The 15,766-nt window shown below is 33.7% G+C and overlaps 1 protein-coding gene across 6 annotated transcripts in view; it reads left to right on the top strand.

Annotated features, from left to right (window-relative positions):
- The first annotated feature begins 619 nt into the window (after positions 1-619).
- Positions 620-15,766, top strand: part of LOC128222926 (D(1A) dopamine receptor-like) — a 32,986-nt gene continuing 17,839 nt past the window's right edge. Inside the window, exons 1-2 of one of the 6 annotated variants that reach the window (XM_052932104.1) lie at positions 620-747; positions 6,751-9,233. In XM_052932104.1, the coding sequence (XP_052788064.1) occupies positions 7,798-9,021 (1,224 nt within the window). In that variant the 5' untranslated portion in view covers positions 620-747; positions 6,751-7,797 and the 3' untranslated portion in view covers positions 9,022-9,233. Of the gene's footprint in view, positions 1,018-2,881; positions 3,075-6,750; positions 9,234-15,766 lie in introns of those variants that run through there. The other 5 variants (XM_052932107.1, XM_052932103.1, XM_052932108.1 and 2 more) reach the window with 5 other exon arrangements.

The raw sequence follows: 15,766 nt of genomic DNA, 5'->3' as shown, positions 1-15,766 counted from the left end.
AATGATTTAACAATTGCTATGAAAGTTGTCCTGTTGACATATAAATAAATAAAGTTTATTTATAAATGAAAGTGTCATATTGACCTATCATCCAGATGCTTTGTAATCACAATATAGTCTTGGGTTCCTTGGTGTGACTTATATAAACAGACAAAACACTTGAATTGTTAAGTGTAAATTTCCAATTATTGTTTAATATTAAATTCAAGACTTTACAATATATAGTCTGTTTTATTAAAGTAGTATACTTATTTATTGTCTACGAAGTTATGATAATGGTAATTTTTAACCTATTTATGATTCAAGCAGCTAATGCTATTTTGGTTTCATCGGTTGTTTTTGTTAATTAATGGGACTGAAGTACAATTCTCAAGGACAACGCTTGAACAAAGTTTGTTCACAATACAACATCAACAGCTTGTTATGTCTATGTATTTGTTAACAAGATTGTTAAACCCTCCGTACACTAAAACATAGCGAGAATGTGTTTCAATCCTACTTTGGCTCCACTTTATATAAAGTGGCTTTAACAGAACTACTTAAACCACTCATGTTAAAACAATTTTACATCCGGAAAGGATTTGAACATTTGTTTAAACAGTCGTTTTACAATAGGATGTTTATTTGCTTCTTCCGGGATTAAAACAGATTGCTGTGAGGTAGCTTTAACAAAGTTAATTTCATTCTGAAAACACATGGTCTTTTAAACTGTGTCTTGAAGTAAATATTACGAACCTAATATGTTAGGTATGTGCTACTGGTGAGATTTTTACCAATATAATGTATGCAAGGTTTATAAATACTTGGATTATTTCTGTTTTATGATACTTGTCAAGTATGTGTCATACACATTTGAGTATTTCATTTATTTATCGATGGTATCGTTTTGGACGAAAAGGTTGACCAAATATATTGTGATAAAGTGAAATTGCGATTTAATAACTATTTTTTGAAAAATTGTCAACGACATGTCTTCAACCAAACCGCAATCGCTTTCTTGCACCCTCACTGGTACAGGTGAATATGTTTTTATGTTTAAATAAATGTTCTGTGCGAAAATAATTAAACCAGTTTGTGTTAAAAATAGAAGTATAATTCTTGTTTTTATTTTATCGATATATTTACAGAAAAGTTAAAGCGGACAACACTGTTTATCTTGACTAATATATGTAAAGAACTATTCAGTTAGGTGACAGGTTGCAAAGAAAACGTGCTGATAAAAGTTGCTTATATAGACCACGTGCTAATAAACATGGCTTGCTTAGTTTAACTCGTTGAATCCTTTTCAATTTGTCACATCAAAGATAATCACCACATACTCCCCACATCTGCTGTTTTATCTTAGACTATTCTTATTCTAAAATGTTTTTGATTTACCTGGTGAAATACTGAGGATTTTGATATCATTTATCACTTCTCATTTATCTTCTTAGTTGATTATAGTTATGTCGTAAGTTATTGTGATTGTTCCAGTGCCCTGTGTGACAGCAATCATGTGCTTTGTCCTTGTCTGCAGTTAATTAAACCTGTCAACTACGTGTCTCACTCATTTGATAATTTTATATAATTTCTAACTGTGATGAATCGGAATGGTTGGATGTAAAAGTGAACTTAGGAGATTAAGACCAATTTTAAGTCATATTGAACGACACACAGGACATCTTCAACTGAGGCTGTAATAAACCAAACCGTTTCGCTAATCTCTTGACTGAAATTGTAAATGGTTTTCCATGTTTTCAATTAAGGTTGTATTTTTATCATAACTTCCCGAGCTTGTAAAACATGAGAAGATATTTACTGCGATTTATTTGTGAGATTACAGTATAAGGTTTATGTAAGTTCTCCTTATAAATGATTGAGTTAAATTACTGGCTTCGAAGCACATGTAGCTTGATACGTTAAACATTTTTAATTCTATTTCCATCATTCGAATTGTTATACATTATTGGATGAGCCTGTACAATTTTTTATAGTAAAATATATATAGATAATTGCGTTGAATGAGATTTCCCCAAGTTAAATAATATTTTCTGCAATTCGTTTCCTCTTTAAGTATTCGTGTGTTTTTTTAAACAGAAAAAAGGTGAAAAAAATATTTCAAGGAAAATTGATCTAAGTTGAATTTCATGTTGTTGCTCAAGTTGCTTTCTAAAATTCTTAATCATTTCGTAAGTGTTTTAAGAGAGAGAGAGAAAGGATGAGAGAGGGGGGGGGGCATTATTGGTATAATCTTTTCAAGAGAGCTTGCTCCATAAAGTTCAACGAGTGCCATTTATACTATTTCACTTCCTCCAGTAAAAAACATCTACTAATTAACACTTAACTAACAAGGTCATTTTTTGAGCATTTTTGTGAATAAAATTCTACAATGCATGTTTTGAAAACAATTTCGCTAGGGGTTACAGCTCTGCAACAGTCAGTGACAAAGGTTCTTCACTTGGGGTTACCGCCTTGCAACGGACAGTGACAAAATTCTACGCTTGGGGTAACCGCCTTGCAACGGTCAGTGACAAAGGTTCTTCGCTTGGGGTTACCGCCTTGCAACGGCCAGTGACAAAAATTCTACGCTTGGGGTTACCGCCTTGCAACAGCCAGTGACAAAGGTTCTTCGCTTGGGGTAACCACTTTGCAACGGCCAGTGACAAAGGATCTTCGCTTTGGGTTACCACTTTGCAACGGTCAGTGACGAAGGTTCTTCGCTTGGGGTTACTGCCTTACAACGGCCAGTGACAAAGGTTCTTCGCTTGGGGTTACCACTTTGCAACGGCCAGTGACAAAGGATCTTCGCTTTGGGTTACCACTTTGCAACGGTCAGTGACGAAGGTTCTTCGCTTGGGGTTACTGCCTTACAACGGCCAGTGACAAAGGTTCTTCGCTTGGGTTTACCGCCTTGTAACGGCCAGTGACAAAGGTTCTTCGCTTGGGGTTACCGCCTTGCAACGGTGAGTGCCAAAGGTTCCTCGCTTGGGGTTACCGCCTTGCAACAGTCAGCGGAAAAGGTTCTTCGCTTGGGGTCACCACTTTGCAACGGTCAGTGACAAAGGGTCTTCGCTTGGGGTTAGCGCCTTGCAACGGTCAGTAACAAAGGTTCTTCGCTTGGGGTCACCACTTTGCAACGGTCAGTGACAAAGCTTCTTCGCTTTGGGTTACCGCCTTGCAACGGTCAGCGACAAAGGTTCTTTGCTTGGGGTTACCGGTTTGTAACGTTCAGTGACGAAGTGTCTTGGGGTTTTTGCTTTACAACGGTCGGTAACAAAAGGGGTTCGATTCACAATACCTCAAATTCACTTTTTTCATAGAACAAAAGGTCAAAATGTTAGTCCTAATAGTTGAAGAATACTTGATTAAAGTCATAAGCTAGCATAAAAGAATAAAATGTACTTTTATTCCTAAGCAGAGCTGTTTCTGACGCCATTTTAAACGACAACCTACCATTTTAGCACATGAAATGCGCCTTGAAATCCTTGGGCATTGATGTTATATTTATGTCGCCATGAACATTTTATTAAATCAGGCATATCAATATCTCTCTCTGCCTAATACTGCTTAATGGCTTTCCTCGTGAATATGGGTGATGTTTTCTCATGTTTTATTCATACTTGATTCATGAAAACATGCTGACTGAGGAAATAGTATATTAACCTGTTTATTTGATGTTAACATGACATTTTAAATGGTTGCACAACTTGCAATTGAGAATCAAGGCGCCATGGGAAAGGCGATCAAACAGGTTATGTTAGATATACTTTTTCTGATGCTATTTACGCGACTGTCAAAGGATATGAATCATATACGAAATATGTTATATATGAAGGATATACTAATACTCACCTATAAAGATCATACTTAAATTGTTTTCAACTAATGGCACCACAGTATTTTAGCAGTAATTTGAAGTTATACATGTTCATCTTCATTAACATTTTAATTACCGTACGCATAGTTTGATCGCCATACTGGTCGTTCATATTGAACATGACACATACTTTATAGTTTATCTAATGTGTTAATGTGAGTTGTGAGTATTACTCCACCAGACACGCGCATTAAAGTGACAGTGCTATATGAAGTACTTGTGTAATTTAAGAAGAAGGTAAATAAAATAAGACATTTTAACAGACCTTGAATGAAGTGTTATTGTCAAAATACTTATATAAAAGATCTACACGTAGAGACATTTTCAGTAATAGAAGTAAATTAGAACAAGCCACTAGAGTTCAGTAAGGCTGGGCCTTGTCAGTAGCAAAAGAGGTTTAACCATCACATAGGTTCTCATTTATTTGGAAGTAAATATGAGCATTGATCGAAATGCATGTACTATCCGATTTCATATAGACCTCCAAATAAGCAATTACGTATTTATCACATACTTGTTTCGCCATATATTTCTCATGTAATGAAGCTGTGAACTTAAGATATTTAAAGAGATACGTTCCCCTCGCGTTTTTATTTAATCATTTAAACCCTGCGTATCTGAGTTAGTTTTATCGAATAGAGTTAAAAGCTTAGGTTATATTCCAACTTAAGCAAGCAATAAAATAGGTATATGATATTACATAGTCAAATTGTTTTTAGCAATCAGAAGCCCATAATACCATACATATCTCATACATATATATGTGTGCGGGGTCTTGTAAGGTCATGGCCGTTCGAGGTACCATGTCATTCTTGTTGTAGATAAGTATTTATATAATTTCATAGTGTTTTAGTTTAAGTTGGTATGAACTCCTGCTATATTCGTTTACCCTGTCAGTAACACTGGTTTTACGTTCAAACAAATTTAGAACAAACTATTTCAGAAACATATCCTCTATGCCTGAAGCCCTTGTTTAAATTTATTAATCATTTTCAGAGCTATATTTAGTATATGAAATATTATAGTCCTCAACATAAATTTAGACTATATTTTGCTATGTGCATATCCTAGAATGTTCCATGGGACATTAAAACGTTTCAATTACATGCGAGTAGAAGGAGGATATGTATACATTAAGAAAAGAAAGTAAACCAGGTACCCGTCCAAATGCACATAAAAAAGACATACAAAGGCCTCAAATAAGCTTAGACATGAGATCAGTCTTAAGTATACCTAAACAAGGGGTAAAAAAGAGAATAACCGCTAAAGTTGGCTATTTTATGGAGAATTTTGCAAAGCAACAGGTGTCAAAGTTTGCAAACTGCGAATATTGACACTTTTTGAATGCAAAACAATTATACTAGTTATAGTACTATGAGATAAAAAGTAAACTTTATCTCCAACAAATAATTAACGTTTCGCCACTGCCTTGAGTACGACACCCTTGCCTGTATTTCTTTGGTAGGTTCGGATGGTGTGAGAGATGATGTTCTTTAAGACCACAAGGATGTAGGGATCCACTTACATTGGCTTTAGTTTAGTTTTGTTTGCTAAATAGGGCAACTATTGCTTAAGCGTTATTCACAATATCCAGGAGGATCAAATGTAGTAAAATGCATTGTTTACATATTTGACTGCACCGCATTCTTGTTCGCTCAATATCAACTAATACCGTGCATACATTTACATGCACTGGCTGTGCAATCGCTCTTATTCAGTACCGGCTGGTCGATGGACTCAGCTTCATTTTATTTTATTCTTATCGTTTTGCAAATGTTATAAGGAACATTATACTTGTACACTGTACATGTACCGAATAATCCGTAGATATACATTAAATGTAGTTTCTTTATACTGTCCTTAACTTATTGTAAGGAGAATATTTTAATCTTATTAAATAGGCATATCCGCATGCTTTGTTGCCATGTTCCAATACTATAATTTTATGCATGTTATTTGTATAATTTAATCACCAAATACATAACAAAAAATATTTGTAAACGAATTTGGCTGATATTAATAATTATAACGTAAATTGTCCCGATCGTGCCGGTTGCATAAGGGCAATTGACAATTGCAGACAAATGAATTGATATCCACGTCTAATTATCCATAACAAATAGATGGTTAGGAAATTAAAAAAACAATCCACAGACATGCTCTAATTGGGACCAGCTGACTACGAGATGAAGACTATCAATATCAATTCATTTCTCGAGACCCTTTTTGCATCATTTATCATCGTTTCGGTTAAGATGAATTGTTTGGTTTGTTTTAATAATGATAATAAAAATCGTTATAATAAAAAAAAAATAATGGTTAAAATAATAATTAAAATGATACTACTACTACTACTACTACTACTACTACTACTACTACTACTACTACTACTACTACTACTACTACTACTACTACTACTACTACTACTACTACTACTACTACTAATATTACTACTACTACAATTACTACTACTACTACTACTACTGCTGCTGCTGCTCCTGCTGCTGCTGCTGCTGCTGCTGCTGCTGCTGCTGCTGCTGCTACTACTACTACTACTACTACTACTACTACTACTACTACTACTACTACTACTACTACTACTACTACTACTACTACTACTACTAATGCTGCTGCTTATAATAATAATAATAATAATAATAATAATAATAATAATAATAATAATAATATTAATAATAATAATAATAATAATAAGACATTTATTGCCGACGTTGGTTTGGAAACATTTTGTTCTGTCGGCAGTATTATATCTTTTAAAGCACCTGGTAATTAAAGCTTCTTTGGGAATATTGTATCTAATGTTTAAGAGGTGATATGAGTCACTACAGAATATCATCCCATGGTAAACATCATTCCAACAGTTTGTTTACTTTCAGATCAAGAAATCCGTGACGACAATGTCTGAGGACATTTGACAGCCTTCAGTCACAACAAATGACGTCATTGAGTGCTCCTTATCCTAACTCATTCTACTACTGTGCCCTCGCCGTTATCAGCAACAGCGCCTTGTGGTTGTGATAAATTGCTGACCAGTCTGATAAGTCGAGATATAAAATGTGACGTACAGCCAACATAAATGAGGTTATACTCTCACAGTAAAAATAGCGCGAGTAAAGTAAATTAAACGCATTGAGGATTTACAACAGGGACATTGCAAAATAAACTTTGTAAGATTTAACCAGGAAAGGTCTTATATTGACATTCTCTTAAAATAATGACTTGTTTTTATAACTTTTGTTCAAATGTAAGCATGGAATTCAAAGATAAATCGAATATTTGTTGATTTAAATTCACAAAGATTTTGACTGGGTCTAATCGACAAATCCATAATTATAGAGTTTTATAGACCTCTGTCGGTATTTGTTTTAAAAACGTTTGAGTCATTTGTACTTGGTGTTAATATTTAAAATGCTAAAACTGGAATGGAGTATAAATATTATTGAAGTTTTCGTTAAACAATAAATGCCACTTCCTTATCTAAAATTTATGTGTTTCATTCGCATGCATCGTGAGATACAAATAAGTATACAGTTGGGATGATGATTTAAACCTGAAGAAAATGATACTATTCTACTTTCTAGTTTATAACCACTGGGAGTGTTTAACACTGCGGTTTTGATAATTAGTCTATAAAGCTCCGGGACCGAACGCCTGGTTTGGGAGATCGGAATCGCTGTATAAATTTGTGAATTGATTAGATAGGCATTGGACTTCACTTGTGTTGGCGCCATAGAGAAGATAGATAAACACAACGAGAAATTCATGGACATTATCATTGAAAGTGTATGAAAAGACAATTGAGTAAAACAGTTTATTAGTTGGAATTGTCTATTGGCTTTAACGAACTATTTCAAAAGCAATTTACCATCAATTTTTAACCATTATTTTAAACATATTTACTGAAAGTGCAAGGTTAAACGAACATGTTCAATACCACGGAATATGTTGAAAGTAATCGGATGGAGAGCTTGGACGAATTGAACGACCGTTATGCAAGAGCATTACTTCCTCTTACAATAACCTTCGGTTTCTTTGCTATCTTCGGGTTCCTTGGAAACATTTTAATTCTTGTCGTGTTTTCTTTGAGTCGGGAATACAAGCGGAATAATTTCAAAGTGTTCGTCCTGACCCTAGCTGTGATAGATCTGGTGATATGTGTAACTTTGATACCTGCTGAGATGGTGAAACAGAGGAAATACTTTGAGTTTGGGGACGAGGTAACGTGCAAAGTTAAGTGCTTTTTCAACGTGTTTGGGGCATCTTCCTCATGTCTCGCCCTCTTGGTCATTTCAATAGATAGGTTTAGAAAAGTGGTGCAGCCGTTCAAGAAGCAAATGTCACCAGCCATTGCAGTACGAATTTTGATGGTGGTTGCTTGTGTATTACCTATACTTTTAGCTATACCCGGAACTATTATGTGTGGAATAAAAACAACAAATATGACGAATATACATGGAGGAGTCACCACAATTCATCTATGTGAAACAGAAGAAAAGTACGAGAAATCCATATGGAGAACAGTCTACAAATTCATACTCCTAGTTTTGCTGGTTGTAATTTCATTGACGTATATAGTGTTGTATACATTTGTGATGAAAGAAGCTGCGAAACAAATAAAAGCTATATCCATGCAACGCAATTTTCCATCCTATGACACAGTGTTTACCTCTGGGATTTATAATCAAAATACAATTGTTCATGAAACACCGGAAATACACCGAAAGCAAATAGAAACACGTAAAAATGGAACAAATGACATACCCAATAATGTTGAGGACGATTCGCAATCATATGGCACGCTACAGAACGGGGCTTCGAAACGTAGCAAGAACAACAAGCAGACCAGCGTAAATGATCGACAAAAGAAAACCAGACATTTCCCTACAAAGACCATTATTTGGTTTATATTGACCATTGTGTTCATTGTTACGTATGTTACCCATAATTTTCTGACTCTACAAGTTGGAAGGATTGTCAATATGTCACCAAGTGAGTTTACATTGTTTTCGTTTTTCTTTCGTATATATTTCTTAAATCATGTTATTAATCCAATCGTGTATGCTATATTTGTCAAACGATTCAGAAGTTCTTGCAGAAATGTATTTCCTCTTATCTTATCAAAACTTAGACAATGTTTTGTAAGATAATTTTGCGAACTCGCAATAAACATGGTATTAAACGGATTGAAGACGAATGCATCTTTCGATAATAAGATTTCTTTTTTAATATTTTATTATCTTTATTTGTCAAACGATTTAGAAGCCCTTTCAGAAATGTGCTTACTCAATATTGTGTTAGATAGCGTAGCGTACTTCATGGAAATGTTTCACCTTTATTAAAATAAAACCATACTAACAAGCGTATGAAATTGAATAATTGTTTAATAACAGTATTGTAAACAAATGTTTTGTTGTACCTGCCAGAGCAAAATCGACTTCTTTATTTGCAACATTACAAAAGTGTAGTGTTTTATGTACGAATGAGAAAAAAGCACCACACAAGTTGTTGTTAACATCGTTTTAGTGCCTTCATTCGACTAAAAATGAAACAAAAGGTTGCCCTTATCATTGCATACGGATGATTACTATTTGTATACATTTATATGTATCAGTTTGAGCTTCCATCTGTCAAAACTCGCTTGTAGGATTGCATTTATTTAAACACAGATAAAGTGGAATGTACAACTATCGAATTCAGGATCATTGCAATGATAATTTACAATTATTGTTAGACACGTGCTGTTTACAAAAATATACAAAAACAATCTTTCTCGTACGATATATGGATATGAGTTTTTTTTATTTTGTTTACATACAAAGAGTTTCATACATGCAGAATAAACATACTCCCAGAACAAACATACACCCACGCTTTTACCTAAATCAAATAAACCTATTCACTTATGTTTGACCCACTTTTTGTACTAAAGGTAAGATTAATGTAGAATCAAACCGATCAACGCATTTATGAAGTGAACTTGCGTATTGATCGACTATTTTGTTCTTCAAGTTGACTTGAAGTAAGAAGTAAGAGCATACAACATTTTTAAAAATCACAGACGTCATATTTACACCTCAACTTCCATTCCTTAAATGAACTGCCTTTCGGCAATTGCGTTTATCAATCGATGAACGCAACATCTTCTAATATGTTCGGATCGCAATTCATCACATAACAATATACATGCAAACTATTGATATTGTTATTGGTTGTATTATATCAGCAGGTCCCGTAAAATATAAATCAATGTTTGAGAAAGTGTGTATTTATTATATTATAAATGTATTGTTGCCATAAGTGTTTCAATTTTACGTTTTAAAGTGATTTCTAGTGGTTGATCTTTTCCCGATTTATTGTGACGTCATTTCAAAAAATGTTCCCGGTTTCAGTCGGGTCGTTTTATTTACAGAATGGGTAAGAAAGGATTACTGAAAGGTTTTCTTAAATAAAATGAAGTATTTATTTTAACAATTATTGAATGAAATAATGAACTATTGGTGCAAATATAAGTAATGAATTGCGGGATTGATGTCATTATCGGAGATATGAACGCAATTGGGATGGTCAAAGTACGCGTGCTGTCCTTCGGACTCCACACATTTTAACCACCCTAATTGCGTTCATACCCCGATAATGACATCAACCCCGCAATTCGTTCCTTAAATGAGCATCGAAAATAGTGACTTATGTTGATCAGTCCTTAAGATTAAGCTCTAAACGGCTTAAAACCAAACGATTTTACTACTAGACAATGTGCAAAAACAATAGTTATTAACATAGGGCGTGCTTTTGTCGTTAATTGGCTTGCATTTGTAACGACTTTAAATACCACTAAAAGGTTACGAATACAAGCACGTGAAGAGTTCCCTGGTGCTTGAAAATTATGCATACTAGCTAATTAATTTGTTTCCATGTTTCAAGATACAAAGACGAGAATTAATTTTCAGATTATATACGTATTTAGACGTATATCTTACTTTGAACGCCTGAACGATGCAAAAAGACTGAACTGTCTCCGAGTTTTATTTTTCAAACTCAGCATGGTCTATTATGTTGCGGTTAAAGGTGGAGAAAAATAGCCCCAAATCTAGCGACAAGCTAGAGTGCACTGAAAGTTTTACACGGCGATTGCTAGAAACTATCCGAAATAAATTGTTACAGTGTGGACATTTTAAAGGTTGTAAAAGGCCCTTGTTAATAATAAGTTTCTATTGAACGTAACAAAAACAACATTTAATTATATATATGCAATATTATCACATAATATTGTTTGTCTGCATTTTGATATAGCTATCACGTTCTTATGACGTATAACCGATAAGTTTAGTTAAGTTTATTTCGTTATATAATTAATTGTAATTCAACTACGTCATATGTCACAAGACATGATAGATAAACAACGAAAATACGCTTTGTGTTCTAGTCATAATACAAATGAAATTGTTTCGTAATTCAAACGCCACAAACGCATCATGTACATAAAAGCCATGTATTTACTCGTAGCTCTTCTTTTAAACAAACATACGAAGGAATTTAAGTCACCAACACCATGACTTAACCATACATCATTAAAACCTTATCTTTATAACACATGCCTTATCATGTAAGCCCAAAACTTATAATTTCTTGTGAAAGAACCTCTAGGAGTAACAATTATACAATGTTCTGTAAATCTTTTCACTACGTCTAAGTACCTAACCTTATACAAAAATATCACTTTTCTACTCTATAACGTCCGCCTTTTATTCGCACAATGAACTTTGTATTTAATAGATACCTTAGTATACGATTGAGGTTCCATTTTGAGGATTTCTTAATACAGTTGTCAGGCTTGATATTATATAATAGTTATAGGAATCATATCGACAGACTTAAGTTCTGCAACAAATGGTACAAAATCATTATATTAACCTTGATTACAGATATATTAGTATATATATACATTTATTTCAAAGTATAAAACAAATTATTTTTCACCAAACGCACCTGATATCACTCAGCTTGTCACTGTAGTTTTCATTGTATAATATAAACATATATAAACTATATATATCTGCTTAACCTTTTCATGCTATGTTTTGCAGTGCCATTAACAGACGCGAGTCTTAAATGTACGTCGTGATATTCATTTTTTTAATATAAAATTGGCCCAGGGTTTAAAACACAATCCTTTACTAAATATTAAAATTTGACCGGAAGCATTGTTGCTTGATTTTACTGTATCTGCTACAAACTATTCAGAATCATGAAATATTTAATACTAGTCTAATACTCACACTAATGGTGCTAATTAAGATTGGCCAATTTGATCTTATCGATATGATATGTATACAAAAATGCTGTGACTAAACTCATTACCTTAAAAGCCATAGTGTATTGGAACAAACATATATTCGACCATATTTGACTTATAGAAGTAAGACGAAATAAGCTCTTTTTTATTTCGGTCCAATTGATTTCTGATTGGTCTTAAACTTATTATTTATAGACTGACGAGTAATTCAATAACAACGTATTTGCCTTAGTCGTGCAGGTTTCAATTAGGGGTCAACCGCAACTCGACCAGCATAACACGATAAGCATCCCTTGAGTACTTGATTCTGAGCCTAATACTACAAACCTCCACGTTGCGGCATTATGAAAGATGGTGGTACAGGGAAATACAACTTGAAGTTGTGTCATCATATAAGTACCTCGGCTATTTTTTTACGCCTAAATTAAGATGGACTATGACAACCGATCATCTTTCAAAACAGGCAACGAAAGCAATTTCAGTTATATTCCGCTACCAAAATCATTTTGGTCATTTTCATATCAAAGATGCGTTTAAACTATTCGACTCTATGGTAAAGCCAATTTTATGTTACTCGTCAGAAATTTGGGGATACAAATACTGCCAGAACATAGAAAAAGTGCATTATAACTTCTGCAAGAAACTGTGTGGGCTAAATAGAACAGTTTCAAACTTTTTTGCTTTGAGCGAGTGTGGTAGACTACCAATGCTGACAATTTATCATCCAAAATGTTTTAGATATTGGATCAAAATTATGAACATGACCAGTAATAGATATCCACGTCAGTGTTACATTATGCTTTTGAATATGGATAATGCAGGTCGTAGTAGTTGGGCAACACACATTAAAATATCATATTTGAACACGGCTTTGGATACGCATGGATAGCGCAAGATGTTGGTCAACCAAACATATTGATGAAAATGTTCACGAACAGGTTGAAAGACTGTTCCATACAGAACTTGTATGAAAATATTGAGTCGTCACCAAAAGCTGAACATTATAAACACTATAAAACTCTTCTTGACCCAGAACGTTATTTGTCAATAGACCTACCATATCCTTGGAAAAAATGTTTTGCAAACTTAAGATGCTCAGGTCATACGCTTATGATAGAAAAAGGAAGACACTTGAATATTGCACGGGAAATCCGATTCTGTCCATTATGCTCGAGTACTGGTTACAATGTAATAGAAGATGAGTACCACTTTCTTCTGGTCTGTCCTTCTTACGATGGTTTACGACGTGAACTGTTCCGGACTACCTGGCTCACTCATTCAAGCTTTCAATTGTTCAATAATATAATGTGCACTGATGCCACTAGTGAGATATTCTCGCTAACTAAATTCGTGTATAAAGCATTCGATTTGAGAAAGCAACTGATCTTACACAGATAATTTATTGTACAACTACTAATACATGAAATGGAACTATCTATATGTATATATGTGTGTGTGTGTGTGTGTGTGTGTGTGTGTGTGTGTGTGTGTGTGTGTGTGTGTGTGTGTGTGTGTGTGTGTGTGTGTGTGTGTGGTTATATATTTACATATATTTGTATATGACCATTACTTTGATATGCTTGATTTGTGCAACAACATTAAACATGTTTTATAAATATCCAATATAGTTCATATTTGACGTACTAAATACTACAATTTGTTACATGTATTTTGGGCTGGTGGCCTTATATTACAATAAACACAATGTTATGTTATGTTATGTTTATGTTCTGCAATTAATCATCGCCACACAGCTCCTCGTTATAAAGTATGTCAACCACCACACGATATCAATGGTTTGCTAGGAGAATACCATATCAAGACCAATCCGACCAATTGATATTAATGTAAGTAGGTTTATTGTTCACTTTTACAAGTAAATACGAGTGGACGGCATGAACATTGTATGAAACTGATCCAGTAAATCTTTGGGTAAAGAAGAACTGTCTTGAGTCGTCATATATAACACAAATGTATTTAACGAGTTCTGAAAAAAGCGAACTACATACATTGGCGTGCTTAATAATGCATTTCTGGACGAGTTGGAAACAGGCTATTATTTTTATCACATCTTTTTTTTCTATGGTTTGCAAGAAAAAAACAACACATCAAGACCAATTTGTCCAAATGATATCAATGTTAGAAGGCTTATTTGTCTTTGCACGTAAAGTTAATGTTTGTGGACCGACGGAATAGTTAGACGATTATACATTAGATAAACAAATAATTGATATAATGTCAAACAGCATGAACATTGTATGAAACTGACCCAGTGTGTCTCTGAATATAGAGGATCTTTTTTGAGTCGTCATACATCATAGAATTGATTCGTTGAGTTCTGAAAATTCTTTTAAAAAAAGCTACATGTATTGGCAAGCTTTATTACAGGACGAGTTGAAAAAAGAATTTTTATGACATTATTTTTTCTAGTGTGTAATAAACAACTACCTGTTTCACGTGCGCTGATGATGAGCCGAATACCAGAAACCTACAAAACGATGCCATTTCCCGCGCTACATGAATTGCAGAAATGTATTACCCGGATAATGTATAACAAAATATATATCGTATTGTTTAAATTTCGTCTTATTCGTAGTGTGGATACATCATATTTTATGTTATATTATGAATGAAATATCAAGATGCAACTCAAAAAGAAAATAAATATAAAATTATATATATAGCATTTTCATTTCTGTATCGCAAAATAAGGATAATATGGCTCAAATAGAATGGAGAAAAAAAGATATATGTAATGATATATGTATATATAAAGATTTCTACACAGTTGCGTCTGAGCGTGTGACATGAATTTAATTGCCAAATGTCTTACAATATGCCATCAACAGTTGTTACAGCATGATGTTGGTGTATGATATTGGTACTCCTGCTTTTACAACTTTAAATTGCGGTCAAGAAGCAGTCAATGTATTTTATGTTTGGGACAAACCCATTCCATATCAGTAATGTACCTATGCGTCATATGATCCTTTAATATTAGGTTCTGTAATAAGCGTGTTGCACTTACCATTACGAGATGTTAAATCTAAAAGGATCTAAGTGAAATAAAATAAGAGTGCAGAAACAATCTTTCTTCTTTCACCAATCGATTATAAAAATTATATTTAAGTATCTGGGCAAGACACATGTTTTATGACATTGACAAACTCAATAAATTATGAAATATAAAACTTGGCTATTGGATTATAATTGAAAAGCGTTATTATATTGACTGTGATGCAAAGAGCTATTTGATTATTCATTCAGAAGATCCGGCTACAATGAAAAGAAACACTTATATTTAATAGACAAATCTCTTGAGTCTTGCATTCATTAAATTTAATTACATTTAATGGAATAGGAAATGATTTATTACACACAGTGTACAACCCTTACATTTTCAAAGAAATGCACCATTAGCCGTTGTAATGTCTTTTGTCTTTGAGCGTTGCGTCCATTTTCTGTGTTTGGTTAGACTTGATTCTTCATTAACCAAAATGGCTGTGTCATTTTTTAAATGTGAATGTGTTATCATTATGACGGTTTTAACATATAAAAAAAATAAACACGTACCAAAGAGATCAAAATCAAATGAAATG

The sequence above is a fragment of the Mya arenaria genome, chromosome 17 (assembly GCF_026914265.1).
Source record: "Mya arenaria isolate MELC-2E11 chromosome 17, ASM2691426v1".
In the NCBI taxonomy this organism is placed as follows: domain Eukaryota; kingdom Metazoa; phylum Mollusca; class Bivalvia; order Myida; family Myidae; genus Mya; species Mya arenaria.
Note: the sequence above shows the minus strand (reverse complement) of the source record. Positions and strands in the feature narration are given on the sequence as shown.